Source organism: Porites lutea, chromosome 3 (genome assembly GCF_958299795.1).
Source record: "Porites lutea chromosome 3, jaPorLute2.1, whole genome shotgun sequence".
Classification (NCBI taxonomy): Eukaryota; Metazoa; Cnidaria; class Anthozoa; order Scleractinia; family Poritidae; genus Porites; species Porites lutea.
In genome coordinates, this window is record NC_133203.1 from 30,829,093 (window position 1) to 30,845,910 (window position 16,818).

Consider the following 16,818-nt stretch of genomic DNA (forward strand, 5'->3'; position numbering starts at 1 on the left):
TTTTCTTTCGCCTTTTTTCTCCCATTACAGAACCTGGTCCCTGCCCTGCGGACAGAGTCTCCTGAGTCGCTTCCACTTTCCCGACGGACCTATCAGGGAAAGATCGAAGCGACTCTGCTAGCAGGGTACCTGGTCGCAGACTATGCGTTAAATAAAAAAACTGTCACAGTACTCCTCCGCGCCACTACGCACTGTATGTCTCCCGCATACCAGGAAGTTAAGAGACCCAGGAGTGGTCTGTCGGGCCCGAGAGTCGGGTCGGGATAAACGCCGGTGTTTCTAGATCTGTTATGCAAATGTAGCACATCTTTGCCCCAGATTTACTCCTCAGTTTTTATATTTCTGCAATATATTTGCAATCTTGCAAGGAGCTCATTTGTTCAAATCCATTTTTTTTCGTCCAGGGTATGAAATTAAATTGCTCATATATATTTTTTTTTATCAGGTATGTTAACTTGGAACAAAGTCAGCGCGCAGTGCCAAGGGACTCCTGCCTATTCGTTGTTGCCTGCCAACGTTTATACCTGTTGGTGGTTCTTACACCAACGAGAACCCGTTAAAACACATTAGTACGAGTTTTAAGGTTAAGGGTAATAAATAAATAAATCGTTCGCTTGTCTCGGGGAAATTAATGCTTCATGAATTCAAGCGATCCGTAGGATTTTTCCCGGCGTTCAGGATTAATATTTTTGAGTATCCACGTTATTATAAACTTGGAATCTCCTTGTACATCCGTATTTTTTCCAAGCTTGTGCGTGATATATTTTTCGAGAGGTTAAAAGACTCACAGTCGCAGAAAGAGCAAATTCTTCATAGCGTACAGGTCTTTCGAAATCAGTCTTACCCTTAATTATAATCACTCTCAGGGCCTGATTCCACGATCGGCAAGTCTGCAAGCCGAATCAAAATCTATAAAAAAAGCTCACTTCATTCTATAAGCTTTTTTCACAAGAAAATTCTCCAATTGCTCTAATCCCCAACCCCCTTCCCCCACTTCTCACATTACGGATCAACGGCTGAATCCTCTATAGAAAATTGCCTATTCATTCTGATCTGAAGGATTTACAATCTTATGCATACAAAGCAATGAGTCTTTACCAAAAATACCTCAATCTCTTTGTTTTCCCTCCAAAATTTTGCATACAATTAGTTGTCCTTATTTTCAGGAATAGTAAAATTCGTCCCCGAATCTACAATAGTTTACCATTTTGTACAAATCAGTTCCATTTATCGAAAAACGAAGAACTATGCATGTTTATGAAAAATTTTGGAGAGAAGACAAAGAGGATTGTGGTGTCTTTGAAAAAGGCCTATTACATTTAATACCTGGCTATATCAGTGATAAAAACAGAGCCTCTGTCACTATACATTTCTGGGAAATTGTCTACCTAGCCCTCCCCTAAGCCAACATTTTGCCCTTAGTGAGAAGTAGGAAATATTATACCAGCTACTCAGAGACTCCCAGTCTGCGAAAAAACGTCGACTATGGGCAATTGAGAATTGATCTAGTAATTCCAAAATTATTGAGATTCAAAACTGCGTGAAAAATATAATTCTCTAAGAACATCGTTTGATTGACATATTTGTTTTAAGGTTCCTAGGTATATCAAACTAATGACAACGGATAATTTAATTTTAGCGATGGCTTGACCCAAAAAATAAAACTTGCCATGGCATAGCACTTTTTAATCGGGGTTTGTAGAACGTGCTTTAACACGTACTACTTAAAAGTATGGTCTTAAGGAACTAAAAAAAACAAAAGTGGTTCGAGGTGAACGAGGTACGTTGCCACGAAGATGTCGATTTTTCTTCCTTGGTGTCAGGTTACGAAGAGCGTTGCTCAGCGCCTTGTTCCTACTACTTCCAAGCCAATAAAATCTCAAACTAATACCCATACAAGGAAGAAAAGACTCTTTTAACTTAAACAAAAAAACAAAACGTAGTTGAGAATAATTGCAATATTTAAAAATTATACACGTTCAATAAACAATATTTTGTCAGATCTAAGTCATCCACAAAATACAATAATTGTTACAAATCTCTTTGGCTGACTTGATAGGGCACACTTGTACAATGTGGATTATCAAATTTGTCTAAAAAATGCCGGCCGTGTTGTCCGCGGTCGTGTGTGCGTCTGTGTCCCAGCTCTTTTAATCCTAATTTCACTAGGCCCCTATAGGTCTCAACACTTGCGTCGAGAGGCTAGGTTACATCGGTAACTTTGTTTCTTTATCGGTCATGTCAGGCTCTTGGAAAAATTGGTAGATTTGGGACTTCATAACACCTTAGCTTTCCCAGCCGGGAGGCTTTTCAATTGTCAATAGTACAATAAATTCATTGTCAGCTGTATAGCTTCACCATCCGTACAAGCAGCCACACGACAAAACAAACAACACATAAACTGAAAACTCGCAGAGGGAGGTAGGCATAAGATCTGTTGAACTTTTCGCACAGCTTCTTTACTTGTTCACCAGTTCTCTCGCGACTGGAGGAATTGTCTATGACGTAAGTGGCCCGCTTGCACTTCTCCTCTAATGACATTTGAGCGTTTATTCTTTGCTCAGCCTCACTTTGACTAAAGTTATTCCTTTCCATTAAACGTTTCATCTGAGTATCCCGGTCACTGAAAAAAAAAAAAGATAAAACAGAGGATGAATCGTGAGGTAAAACGTGATGCAACATTTTTTTTCGATCTAATAGTCAATTTTCGAGTTGATACAATTAACATGAACATAAATCTGTTTCTGTGACTATATTTACGACGCACGCAATAGCACCAGAATACATATAAACGCAAAATTCACTACACGAGAAATAAGCTTCAACATTATCAAAAGGTTAAGGTATTCTGATAAACAAGAACAAAGGGATTTTTGTATGTTTCTATAAAGACATTTAAATCAGTGTTGCCTTCTAGTTACGACTGCTATCGCCCTGTGTTTCCAAGCTTCCTAAATCCGCCGTTCAATTTCATTTTTACAATATTTTACAAGCTGATCATATGCATCTTGTTCGTGTAGGTGATAAAGATGCTACTAGCTGTGCTGGTACTGATGCTAGCGTTGCAAAGGTTACCGGGTATTTAGTGATTAACTTCACCAATATACCTTACCAGTATACTACAATAACCTCTTTCGTTACGTACAGTGCAACTCCTGATTCGAACAACAAAGGTAAGTCAAGAACCAAAAACCTCTCACCTATAAAACAGATTAAAAAAAAGCGTGCCTTAAGAAGTGTGTCTTCAGCCTAGCCCCTTGGCGTTCTCGGCTCGGTAAACCTGGACTCTACTGTGAGCTGTAACCCAGTTTTCGCGCGGCCAACAGGGCAAAGGAATGGGCTGGTACGTCTTCCTTTCGACCCCTTTTGAAGGACATTAGGCTGATTTAGCAACAGAACGGGAACGTCATTTGACGACGGCAAAGCACGCGAAAAGGACTAAACTCTACTTCCGGTGCCCAGTTTGCCGCTCAGCCATTGTTCAAGCCAGCTGTTTGATTTGCGCGCCTTCGTTAACTGACGTTCCCGTTCTGTTGCTAAATCAGCCTATTGGCGAGCTCTAGCAACGCAACGACAACGGCGACGTCAAAGGAAACGTCAAAAAAGAAATAAGATCAAAAAGCCAAACAACGATTTTGCACGCGCAGCACAACTTTCTTGCTACATATCTTCTCGAATCTTGCATTCTCTTTCTAAACGCGTGTTAAGGCTCCAAGAATTCAACTCAGACGGGATAAAGGCGCTTGTTAACTTTTTCTGCTTTTAGGATGGGCGCTTATTCGAGTTGGGCGCTAATTCGAGGTTGAGCGCTTATGCCAATAAATGTGGTATGTCCTTTCCTGCTGTAGCATTCTTTTCTACCACTGCAAATGTTTCAGAGTCCTCAATATCAAAGGACAATTTTTCCAAGACCCATGTTCTCCCATGAACATTTCGCTTTGTAGTGCATTCTGCTTTGATATACCCCGTACACCCCACCGCCACCCCCCACCCCCGCCCCCGGCTTCCAACCCATCGTTTTGGTGTGCAGCCTCCTCTTACCTTGTAGGTAGACATGAAAGTGCCCCCTTAAAGGAAATCACAAGTCTGCTCTTATAACAAATTGACATAAACATTTCAAAAATGCTGACAAATTCTTTTAGAAGTGGACAGAAAATAAAAATTTAGCGAAAATTGAGACTGCTTCTCTCAACATTGCCACTTCATTGTCAACAGATAGCCTGTGTAGCTGGCGTTTTTTTTTTCTTTTGTGGTTCAGAAATTAAGAGATTCAGCCACGCAAAAGCTGAACAGAGGAAGAAAAAGAAAAATGATGTGGGAGGAGCCAAGGAGCGAAGGCAGTGAGAAACCACCTGTAATCAACCACTGAGAGGCATTCTTTGTATGGAGGTATGGCAGCAACTGAAAAAGTGAGAAACAACAACCAATACTGGAGGAAGTTTACTCAGCACTTAAGAGCTAATAGGCCAGTGTTGCATCAGAAAAACAAGCAAACAAACAAGCAAAAACTTTTCTTCAAACAATTGACATGTAGGGTCATAAAGAACATGCAATTAAAAAACTGACTTTATAGGGGTAACACATTATTACTGATAAACCAGCAGTTTTTATTGTGGCTCCCAAGGCTAAAAATCTTAACTGGCTGGAGGCAAACCAGTTGGCTATTTATGAGTATGACTGAGGAGTTGAAATTTGGACTACCGAGAATGAACTTGCGGGCTCTGGATTACAATTCCAAGCTCTTACCACTTGGCTATGCTGCCTCTTTTACTAACCATTAATTACTGTGCCGCATGTACTTGTAAGCCCCGGTCCTATACATTTTCATAAGGGGTTTTAGGAGGCCTTGTAAATGGAACGGCGTATATCTTAGGTGCTTATAACTGGAACAGAAAAAGCCCTTCGAAACAAGCTATAGCAGTGGTGATTAAAATATATCTTGCATTTACTGGTTGTTCATGAAGATTCAAATCATCATAATAAATCAAATTCACTGATTTATAGGGGGGGCTTATATCCAGGGGTGGGGGGATGCTTATAATTGGCACTTGCAATAATTCATACCTCTAAGAAAGTAATTGACAAGTTTCCACCAGATTGCCTGATAAATAGCAGGGTGAGTGCACTTGTTAAGTACACGCCTTTTAGCAGCATCACCAAAGACAATCTTCCCCAGCTTCTCCCTGTTGATCTCATCATTTGGAAGTAATATGTCAATTCCAAAATTCTCCACCAATTTTTTCCATGCTGGCTGATGAGGTTTCACAACTAATAAGTAAAATTATTATACATTGTATTCATTATCTGCCTTCTCATTGGGTAAGAGCCTACAGCTAAGGGGTGAACCATTAGAAAAGTGATGGGGGGGGGGGGGTATTTTAAGAGATACAAGTATTTTTTTATTTCGTACATGTCAAATGGAAATCTTTTTTTTTTTACTCAATGGCTGGAATGTTCATTTTTTTTCAGTAGGTGAAACTTTCATATGTTTCATATCTCACATTTACACTGAATAATAACAAGAATTTAATACGTCAATTAAATTCGTAAATAGACTAGAAAGTAGGTGAGGTTCCTTTGACACGATGAATGAAGTAAAAAAAGGATGTATTACAACAACAGTTTTTATCGGGTTCAAAGGAACTGATGACTAGCAACACATATTAAATCTATTATAAAAGGTAGTTACTAAAGGTCACACAATTAAGACTTGGCTAAGATATTTAACAGGCTAGTACTACAGGGTTGTCATTAAGATGCCGGGACCAGGGATTTCCCCCAGCTACTAAGAACGTGGCCCCCGCCTACTTTCGTAGGAAAATAGAAGAAAAATAGAAGCAAAAGAAATCCCTTGCTTTTTAATTCCCTGCCTACTTGTTGTATTTACCCGGCAACTTGAAACCTTAGTGACAGCCCTGGTACTAGGAGGAAAGATCAAACTTGTCCAGAAACGTTTGCCTGTATTTTCAGTTATTCACCTCATAGTTGATCTGGAATATATTCACCTGACTGGGGCCCACATATGCAGGATTTTTGTAGAGGAGGAGTGTCTGGGTTGTTCAATTTAATTTTTGTCAAAAAAGAAAGTCAGTATAATACTAATAATGTTGTTGTGGAAAGCGCATACCTTCACTGCAAAGAGGTTTGTGAATATGTATTAATACACAGGATAACTTTTATTCCAAAAAGTTCCCAGTTGATTGGTCAGTAAAGATTTGTGAATAATACATGTAAAATGTTAAACTCTTCAATTTCAATGTCTGGCCTACAACTGTATCTATCAAGGTAGTCCTTAATCATATTTACTCACGAGTCATGTTGAGATTAAAAAAATCATGTTTTATTTCCAATCTGGACTTGTCATTTACTTCATAGTTTTTCTTTAATAGTCTTACCTGCACAGATCCTCCTTGGACATATTTTTTTTTGTGGGCCAAAATCCGTAGGAATAGATTTTTTTATTTATAATTTCCTGGGGAAATTTTTTTGGGGATTTTTTTGCCCTACCCCCCCCTCATCACTTTTCTAATGGTCCATTCCTAATTTTAGGAATCATAAGTGCAACCTACAGATTAGTTAGTTATCTGGTAGCAGATAACTGACTTGACTACCAGTAATCTGTAGGTTGCATACACAATGCATGATTCCCAATGAAAAATATATCAATTCAAGTTCCTTGCAACAGTGTGTCAGTCATTATGTTCTTCAAAACAATGTACAAAAAAACCATTACTAGATTCAGTTTTTGTGATAACCTAAATAATCAAGGTCTCGGTAAGTGTTATCAACCTCGGCCTTCGACTTGACAGATATCATAAAAACCTCATCCAATAATTATTTAAAGCATTTCATATGTAATAATTATCGCTGTGGCTATATGGCCGGTAGCCGGTCAAGGTGTTGAATACACTAAATGGCCGGCAGTCCTATATTCTCAGCAAATTTCACAAAATCAAAAGATTCTAGCTAATCTAAACTATCATAAGTCGATTTAGAAAAGTTAAGCGATCCTGAAATGCTTTATAAATCTCAAGTCTAGTGTTTGGTTTACGCTCGGCTCAGAGGACGAAACCATGTTTTGTGACACTTGAAACTTTTTTCAACATGACTGCCGGTCAAGGTTTTCAAAACACTATTAAAATGGCCAGCATTCTTTTATTCTCAGCAAATTTCACAAAATCGAAAGATTCTAGCTAATCTAAACTATCATATGTCGATTTAGAAAAGCCAAGCAATCCTGAAACTCTTTATAGATCTCAAGTCTAGTGTTTGGTTTACGCTGGGCTCAGAGGATGAAACCATGTTTTGTGGCACTTTGAACTTTTTTCAGCTCGACTGCCGGTCAAGGTTTTCAAAACACTAAATGGCCAGCAGTCCTATATTCCCAGCTGCCTAGTCCCTGTACGGCGTCTTTTCAGGCCCTCTTGGTCAATGCATTTCAGTGACGTATCCGAGACGAACAGCCGGGAGACGCCTAGACAATCCCGGAGTGCGCATGCGTGAGCAGTTTTGAAAAGTTCACACGGTCAACTGAAATAATCTATAAATAACTTTGCGCGTGAATATCCTTCGCTAACGATCGGCACTATTGACACTATTACAAAAGCATATAACTAACCTGGTTCATCTTATAAAAGAACAAAAATATTACTTTGAATCGGAAAGAATACTACAGTACTGTATAACGTGCAAGTAATTTATCTTTTAGTCCATCTTCAAATTATTGATAAAAAGGTTTGAAACAGCAGTTTGTTGACATTCTACCAAAATTAGAGACCAAATTCAACAGTCTGTCCGATTAGTTTGATAAGCTTCCAAATCCAAAAATTAAATTACATAAAGTATTTCGAAGTGAAATGATAACGAGAAATTTATGGGAGCAAGCGAAAATAGAGAAACGAAAGATAGTTTGTCATATCCAAGAATAAATATAAACTTATTTCTTAAGCTTACCTTCAGATTCTTGATCAAATAATTTTTTTGCGACGCTGTTTTGCTTAGCCTACAAATAGTTTTTGAGATGAAATAAAGTTCAAATTAGTTTAATGAGATAAATGAAAAAGAAAGGCCAAACGACTTTCAACAATGAAAACGTGCATAGAATAAAAATGCTTGTTCCTCTGTACTCTCCATGGCTGCTGGACATCTTTCATCAGTGCGCAAAAGTTATTGACAGCTCACCCGCTTCCAAAAGCTCCGCCCCACTTCTCCGAGTTTTTCTAGGCCTCAAAAACTTTCTCGGACCACGTGACCCGAAACGCATCGGCCTCGCATAATAATGAGGCCTAGGGACTAGGCAATATTCTCAGCAAATTTCACCAAATTGAAAGATTCTAGCTAATCTAAACTATCACATGTCGTGATCCTGATCAAACCAGCTGGTTTTGTGGGATTTCTATATCATGTTTTTGTTGGTCGCGAGTCTTTGGATGTTCGTTACTATTTTCTTTCTAAAGCATGGCGTGGCAGGCGACGTTTGACCGTTATGTCTTGACCTTTCATACGGCCTTTGCGGAAAACCGGCGGGAAAAGTCTCCACGCCTTAGTTGGGTCTGCTGCTTCTGGAGCTGAAATACACTTCAACATTATCTTGTCAACGATTTTGTGAAATTCACTGAGAATATAGGACTGCCGGCCATTTAGTGTTTTGAAAACCTTGACCGGCAGTCGAGCTGAAAAAAGTTCGAAGTGTCACAAAACATGGTTTCATCCTCTGAGCCCAGCGTAAACAAAACACTAGACTTGAGATCTATAAAGCATTTCAGGATCGCTTGACTTTTCTAAATCGACAAATGATAGTTTATATTAGCTAGAATCTTTCGATTTTGTGAAATTTGCTGAGAATATAGGACTGCCGGCCATTGAGTGTTTTGAAAACCTTGACCGGTTACCGGCCATATAGCCACAGCGAATAATTACTTAATGACAAATAGGCATGACTCCCTTTGCAAGAACTAGGAGTTTTGTTTGTGCATCTGTTCTTTATCTTGGCTGAATTGCACAGATAGATGTTTGACTCCAGGGTAAACGTCTTCAAGGGAATGTGCCTTTTCCCCCGTTTCATTTGTAAGTCTTTTTCTTTCTGGCAAACTAGTGACACACTGTAAGCTGCTATTATTTCACCGCCCTGCTCTTCAGAACCTCTAATTTAATTGGACCCCTATGGGTCACAACCCTTTAGTTTTCGGGGTAGGTTCCATTGCAAACCAATCTCGCGAGGTCTTCCAAGAGCTGCAGGATCGCCTGCCCTGTTGCTTTAAAACGCCTACCTTCCCGAGCAATTTGATCAGCATCTATAACCTGGCATCCCAAATCTTTGAATATCTTTGAAACAGTGCTTTTTCCAGTTGCTATCCCACCAGTTAATCCAACAATAAACATTTTCAGTTCCCGAAAAGTTGTGAAGCTGATCGGAAAACTAATCAAGTCGCCATCTTGGATACCAAGGTACACAAATCTGGTCAGCGGTTATTTTTCATAGTCACGCTACACCAGGACACTGGCTAACAGTCACAGTCAGTCGTCACGGCCGTTGTCAGATCATCACGAGAGAGCATTGGGAGTAGCTTGCTTTACCAGAGCGAGATTCTAAAAATGCAGCGTGATTAGCATGCGGTTTATTTTCCGCGGGCTTGTACATTAAAAATTGCCCTCAAATACAAAGTAAAACAAAGCAAAAACGGTAAATTTACTTCCAACTATAAGGCTAGCCCAATCGGTTTTGAAACGCAAATTTCCCTACGTAGATAAGCCCCTCCGAATATAAGCCCCTCCAAAAATAAGCCCCTCAAAAAGGGCCTTTGAAAAATATAAGCCCCGAGGCTTGGAATTTTACGGTATTTAAAGTTACTACGTAGCAAATGTAATTACGTAGAAAATGTAATTACTTTCACCCAATTTTGATATCTTACAATTTTGATATCTTGATATTTTTTACCCAGGAATAGAAATCAGGAAAAAACCAAGATAATTGTTAATTTTTTGTGCTTGACATGTAAAATAAAACTGAAGTCATCACTTTGCTTTATTTTATCTACAAGCTTTACTTTTATCGTTGAAGAAAGATGAAAAACATACACTTTTACTCAAAACTGATGGCTTAACGTCACCCACTAATTATGAAGTCATATCTTGTAACTATAGTAACTGATCACTAAACTTGTGACAAAATTCGAGCAAAGGATAAATAAAACAGCTACTAAAAATGTCAAAAAAAGGAGACGTTGTGGGGATGGCATCCACATCGATTCCCTTTAGCTCTGTGACTGTTAATTATGTTCTCTCTCTTTGTGCTTTTGACTTGACTTGGAGTTTTTCGGAGTGTTGCAGAATGGTCCCAGTGGTTTCAGTCCTTTTTTAGTAGTTACATGCAAACAATCAGTCACTTAACTAAAAGTTACACTTTGCCATTTTGTTTAGGACTGTTCCTCAGTTGTACTTTTCAATCTTCCACTGTTACTTCGACCTTTTCTTACTTGAGTCTTACTTGGCTCCCGGCCTGTTTCTTACTTCTCAGCCCTGTTTCGTCCCTGGCTTATTTCCTACCGTTAATTTACATTTTTAATTCGTGAATGTTTTTAAGCCTAATGTCAGAGTTAGCTCATTTCCAGATAATAACGTTAGCATCTTGAAATGAAATATAGTTCCAAAAAATATGGCATTGACCTCATTAGCTTTTTACTGGAAGAATTTCAAAACAAAATGTATACCTTTATCACTCTACTTTTAAAAGTAATTTTTCTAATTTAACTTAACTTTGCATCTTGTGATTAATTTTGTATGTGTATTCAGATATATTTCCATCCTTGGTCATCACAAACAGAATCTTGTCGTCAGTGGGATCGTTGAAAATGATGGTGAGAAAATATCCCTCCTCGCTTTTCTTTTTAACCCATTTTTCTCTCTTGAAGTATCCTTCTTTAGTACTGTCCGTTTGCCAGGCGTAGCATTGCCCATGTGGCATCTCTGTCATCACAACAAAATACTGCTCCAGCCCAGTCGAGTAACATATACCGGTGATAACTTTCCCGGTCTGGTAACTTTTCCGTATTTCTGTGTCAACCTCAAGCCATGTATTGCCTGTAATCCACACTTGCGATTTCTCTCCATATTCTTTTGTTCCTTTTGTCATGGTGATGTAAAATGTTGATCCCCGAGCTGCACAGGCAGTTATTATAAAACCATCTGCCCCGAACCTCTGGATATCAGATGTATTTGTTATAATTGCTTGATTTGTGCCAAAATTTTCCATAAGAAATACTCCAAATCCAAACCTTTCATCGCATGCGATGGAATATATTCTTTTTGACTTCTGCCATTGCTCTTTGACAAAAGAAATGAAAGTATCATAATCTCTGGCAATCCACCACGTGAGCAAGGGTCTGGGTCTGTAAAGACTGGTAGTTGCAAAACATGCAGAGAGGTAGCCATCATGCATGCTTTGAGAAATGACAATTCCTTGTGAGTTGAACATGTAGCTGTTAATGAAATCAGTATAATCAATCTCGTCATATCCAGCACTTACTGGAAAGTCGAGCAGATTTCCCCCGCTGTACATTGGTTCCGTGATAGGACGTTGTTTCTTTCCAGTCATGAACAAGGTAAAATCTCCACCTTGCCCTAAAGGATTTCAATCAGAAGATGAATTAAATAGCCATTATTTAAAATGCTCATGTCCCCGAACCTTCAAATGAGGTAGAGGCAGCGTGGCCAAATGGTTATAGCACTGGACTTGCAAATCGAAAGCCCTAATTTCAAGTCCCTCCCTGACCACTAGCTGGATTTGCTCTCGGTAGTCCCTAGTTCAAATCCTCGGCCATGCTTGTAAAAATAGCCAGCTGGGATTCTTAACCCCGTTGAGCTTAAGTTGTTTGTTTCAGGAATTTGCTCGGCCCCACTACCATTAGTGCTATAAATACTGCCGAGGGTAAATTCAATAACGGAATTATTGTTATTTTATTTATGACAAAAGTCAGATTGCTTTACAGTACCATTGACCAACATAAAGAATTTTTTACTTATCGAAAAAAACAATTTATTCAAACGTATCTTTGGAGACACCTCAGGAAGACATTTTTACGATGACGTTACTTGACTAAAACTACCAGAATCTTACAGTTTGTTACTTTCTAGCCTGCGTTGCATTGGGACTTGTCAGTCGATCAAGACCCCGCCAGACAAAGAACTCGATATACCGGTAGTCCGTCTGCGCAAAGGCTCCCAATAGCTCGTTCTCGTGTCTGGTAAAAATCTGCATGTATTTAGTTCTTTATTTATAATTATTGGCTAGATTTCTAACGACGAATCGTCGTCAGCCAACGATATTTTCTCGCACGTTGTCACTGGGACTTTGCACTAAATGGCCAGTTTCTAGAGCCTATTGTCTTTTCTTTCATTAGATTGGCTCCAGAAACAGTCCTATTTTTCTTAAATTTAACAGTTCGCCCTTTCGTAAAGAAATTTTTATCTGAAACTATCCAAATTAATTAATTGGACAGTTTTGAAAATTTTAAAGGATAATATAGCTTTGTCGACGTTATCAGATTAACTACTAGCCATATTTAAACTCAATAGAAAACACAGTGGCATGAACAGTAGCAATAGTAGCGTAGTAGCAGAAGCTTCTTTCCTTGGCCTACGTCGTTCCGTAGATTTTATAGAATTATATATGTTGACATTGATACTTAGCTTTAACAGACTTTATTTCTAAGTGACTGAATATTGATAATTCCATGATTTTCTTACCTTTAGTATCAAAAGCAGTTGAATACTCTGGACATGCTGCCACGCAATGAAAACCACCAATTCCTTTTCTGAGACAAAAATTTGCCCAATGGCCACTGTAACAGGCGTCGCTGAATATCATTGGGTAAAAACAGCCTCCAGGCACCAGATTCAAAATTTCTTGGATAGTGATTTTCCCATCAGCAAAACACCAGTTTCCAGTGCCAATCTCGCCATGCCCAGTATAGTATATCATAGGTTTAGCCTTTCTGCTTAGGCAGTCAGCAAATAATTCGCGAATACTTTCGAGAGCAACAGACTTGGTTAATTTCAAATTCATTAGGATGTTAGAAAACGTAGCTTTGACTAGTACCGTATCTTGCATATTAGTTAAATCATGGGAAACCCCTGGAAGAAATGTACCACTTCTGTCGCCAGGAGCATCTCGAGTTCTTCTTTTGGAAATGGCGATGTCTTCTGGTGGATTGGATGCTCCTGAGAGAAGTAACCATCTTGGCTGACTGGCAGTCGGTTGCCAATCTGACCACAAGTCAATTCGTCCAACAGTGGGTCCCTGTGCTATCGCAGAGCCAGCAAAACTGGTCATGGTCCTGGACAATTAAAATGAAGAGAGGACCAGTTTCAAGGAAAATAATAAACATTAAATTTTGAGCGTCTAGCTTATTTTTACTTCAATACAAAGTGTGCAACATAAATGTGAGTATAGGGTGCACCGGTGACACCTCTTTTGCGAGGGGGAATGAAGTAGTATGCCATCGCTAGTTTTAATCCTATAAATAGTTTAAAAAAAGGTAAAGGCGCACACAAGCCAAAGGCCCAAAGGTCCGGAGTTTATCTCGGTTTCCTTAGTATGAAGCCTACCTAGGAGTATTGCTATTTCCCCCTCCCCCCCCCCCCCCCCCTCCCGCGGACGGGGTACTAGTCAATCTCAAGGTTTTAGTCCCCAGCAGTATGTTGCCGGTGCCCATTTATCCACCTGGGTGAACACAGGCGGCCCAAGCTCACTACAGAAACGCGGACGTGACTCTTGCTTGCGAGCGGTGTTGTGTTACAAACGGTTATTTGGAAGGCCTGTATGTCGATGTAAACGGTTTTTCTTCTAAGAGAGATGAAATGTTGTTTTTAAATAAAATCGACTTAACTTATTGCATTGTTGTATACTTTGTTGTTTGCCCGTGTCTCAGGCCGTTTTGAAGCGTCTTTCTCTTGGCAGTGGAACAGCAACATAGCGCTAACTCGCCGAGAACGCTTCAAAACGGCCTGAGACGCGGGAAAACAACAAAGAATCAGGAAAACAAGGTTCGGGATCTTTGGCCACTAACGTGTATCCAACACATTAAGAAAGTGTAACACATTCTGTTCCCTGATTAGTTATTCTTTTCAACCGTGAATCTTTGATTTCGCATCCATATAATTCTACTACACTGATTGAGCCACACGCAAAACATACTAAACAGAAGACCGTGACCTTGTGAATAGTGGCTGTTACGTTCCAGTAAGAGCTGTGATATCTTTAATAGTTAGTATTTGCAGTTAATGTCTGAAAATTATATAGTAACGATCCAGGATGTTATGAGCGTAAATAAAACGGTATGTTTCAACGAATGGAAAGGACAATGGATTGTTTTCTCCCGCTTTGAAAAGATTTTTAACTCAAAGGCTTCCGGGAAAAATGTTTCAGCTCAGTTGTTTTGGAAAAGATGCCTAAAACGAAACTGTAAATGCACTAATCCCGGAACTCAAGATCAGATTCGTTCTCAGTGTATTCTGTTCTCTGAACACCTTCTTTTAACATTTTATGATGTATCAAGGTTTAACAGCTTCAACATTTAGGTTTTAGATCACAGATTTGACACACAGTATACAGTAAAATCCATGCATCCATTTCCGCATCGATCCCACTGCCGATTGAGCATGATCGTGCGTGAATGCACGGCACCATACTGAATCGATCGTCGTTTATCGATGGTAAGATTTCGAGACTGAATTCAACATTTATTTTCACATACTAGGCAAACCCCTTAATTACAAGAGAATGAAGGGTTTAGTTTCTAAAGTAACTAAATTTTGAGAACGAAGAATAAAAATGAAATTACGTACCTCTTTTCGGAGAATTAGTCGACAGTCACTGCCAGTTGCTTATTATGTAGTATGCCATCATCACTTGTTATTTTGTCACCTCTTTCCTGATGCTTAAAATGAGAGCAAAGCTCAGAGTGACATAATTTCCCTGATTACCGCAAAGAAATGAGTCAACAGTCCTTTCAAACACTTCAAGGAATCATGCGAAATTGTATATTTCTTGGAAAGCGGGGGACTTTTAAACCACGGATGTCACGTGCCGGTGCCAATGCGTTACAATGATGCTCTCGACGTAATATGAGCAAGAAAAATCTTTATTTCAAAAACTACGGGTAAATGTCGTCGAGCGCCTTAAACTAAACATTAATCACTTCAATTCGTGCATGCAAAGTACAGTAAGAGCACAGTACAGCACAGCACAGTATATTCTTGGCTTCATTACGCCACAATGCACCATCGGCTTTCACTCATAGCTGCTCATTGAATTCATTACGCTCGGTTGCAAATGGCTACGCAATCTTTCGGTCACTTGGCACCTATCAGCGTGTAAAATGCCTAATTTAATTCATGCTTACTTAGCTTAGTTATCTCAGTGAGGCTTGCTTCGATGGCTTATAATCAACGTAATTTGCGCAAGAAAACTAAACTGCGAATGGTTCTGGTAGTTGTAGTCAATCGACAGCACTGTGCAAATGGCATGTCCACGTTCATTGTTAGCAAGAAATTAGTTTGTGTCAACTTGTTGCGGTGTTCATTTTTTGACTGATGTGTTTTGGTCGTTTGGCTGTTTCAGTGGCTTAAGAGAAACAAGCGATTAGTGCTAAACATGTACGTTATACAGTTTCAGCCCCTAGCCAGTCCAGGGGGCTTTCGAGCCGGCCCTCCCTCCTCGCTAAAAAGTTGAATAACTTCAAAACTGTTCAGGCCATGAACACCAAACTTCGCGACTTTTGATAAACTCTCAGTTTACCTGGGGTCATTTTAAAATCGCACTTTCAAAGTGTATCTTTAGTTTATTGTTTTTTGTGCCAAAAAATCATCATCAGCGTCAGTAGAGGGCACGTCAGCTCTTAGGAACCTTGACTTTCGAGGTCGCGGGACAAATTTCGGTTCAGTCGAAACGAATGATTCAAAGAGTTACCCCTGTAGATAGCATCAATGCTGACTTTCAAGGAAACAGCAAGGCCTTTGCATAAGGACTCTTAACTGCGGCTAAAACAAAAAAAGGTTGCAAGCGTTTTCCCGAATCCTGCATCTCATTTTGGTGAAATCCCGGATGCACAGTTTTTGAAATTTGCTATACAGTAATTTAAAAAGTGGTTTAAAAAGTGGTTTGAAACACTAACCGCAATTCCAGCTAGCAATCATGTAGTGCTGAACCGTGAATTTTTATTTAATGATGAAAAAATAAAACAAGAATGTAAAGTCGTACAAATGATGTCATGCATAAAACTTACATTACTTAGGGTAACAATCAGCAGTTTCCTTAACGTTCATTAGCTACAGCTCATGGGAGAGTGTCTATCTCAAAAAACCCACTCTTGCAATTTGAGTAGTGATATGTCCATGGGCTTTTAATAATGGAAAATCAGAAAAATGGAGACCAAATGAACATGGGCATATGATACGTCAGTAAAATTATAATTTTGTCACGCACTGAGGTTTAGTATAGTCTTTTCTTTAAATATGGTGTTAGTATAAGAAGAAAGGTGCAAATAATGTCATTAATTTAGCATTCAAGAAGGAAAACAGTACGTAACCGATCGTGATCAAAATTATATTGTCGCGCTATATAGTGTTGTGGTAACTCTTTCACACAACAGTGAGTTCACTTCTAATAATATCACCGAAAGCTTTGAACTGTAACTTCTTAGATAGCAAAATTCAATTTGCATCTAATCAAAAATTGCATTTATCAATAGTACTTACGCCTTCCGTGAGGGGGGGCTTTCAGGGACAATGAAAGGGAAAAGTCCCTACCTATTTGTTCTG

At 39.2% G+C, this 16,818-nt stretch overlaps 2 protein-coding genes across 2 annotated transcripts; both read right to left on the minus strand.

Annotated features, from left to right (window-relative positions):
- Positions 1–1,962: 1,962 nt before the first annotated feature.
- On the minus strand, positions 1,963–9,605 carry LOC140929597 (dephospho-CoA kinase domain-containing protein-like). Its single transcript, XM_073379346.1, has 4 exons — positions 9,270–9,605; positions 5,065–5,268; positions 3,113–3,200; positions 1,963–2,623 (listed from the first exon to the last, which is right to left on the minus strand). The coding sequence occupies exons 1-4, from the start codon at positions 9,379–9,381 to the stop codon at positions 2,341–2,343; spliced, it is 687 nt and encodes a 228-aa protein (XP_073235447.1). The 5' UTR covers positions 9,382–9,605; the 3' UTR covers positions 1,963–2,340.
- Positions 9,606–10,057: 452 nt separating this feature from the next.
- Positions 10,058–15,210, minus strand: LOC140929598 (uncharacterized). The gene is made up of 3 exons (XM_073379347.1): positions 14,845–15,210; positions 12,745–13,334; positions 10,058–11,619 (listed from the first exon to the last, which is right to left on the minus strand). Exons 2-3 carry the CDS (start codon positions 13,328–13,330, stop codon positions 10,751–10,753), a joined length of 1,455 nt encoding a protein of 484 aa, XP_073235448.1. The 5' UTR covers positions 13,331–13,334; positions 14,845–15,210; the 3' UTR covers positions 10,058–10,750.
- Positions 15,211–16,818: the final 1,608 nt, after the last annotated feature.

What these genes read in the sequence shown, in the direction of transcription:
- LOC140929597 (XM_073379346.1), bottom strand. Translation starts at nt 9,381, where the DNA reads ATGTTTATTGTTGGATTAACTGGTGGGATAGCAACTGGAAAAAGCACT. An exon ending in TGATCAAATTGCTCGGGAAG is followed by an intron (nt 5,269 to 9,269) that starts GTAGGCGTTTTA and finishes TTTACTTATTAG; the next exon opens with TTGTGAAACCTCATCAGCCA. An exon ending in TGTCAATTACTTTCTTAGAG is followed by an intron (nt 3,201 to 5,064) that starts GTATGAATTATT and finishes TCTGTTTTATAG; the next exon opens with GTGAGAGGTTTTTGGTTCTT.
- LOC140929598 (XM_073379347.1), bottom strand. Translation starts at nt 13,330, where the DNA reads ATGACCAGTTTTGCTGGCTCTGCGATAGCACAGGGACCCACTGTTGGA. An exon ending in AACTGCTTTTGATACTAAAG is followed by an intron (nt 11,620 to 12,744) that starts GTAAGAAAATCA and finishes GAAATCCTTTAG; the next exon opens with GGCAAGGTGGAGATTTTACC.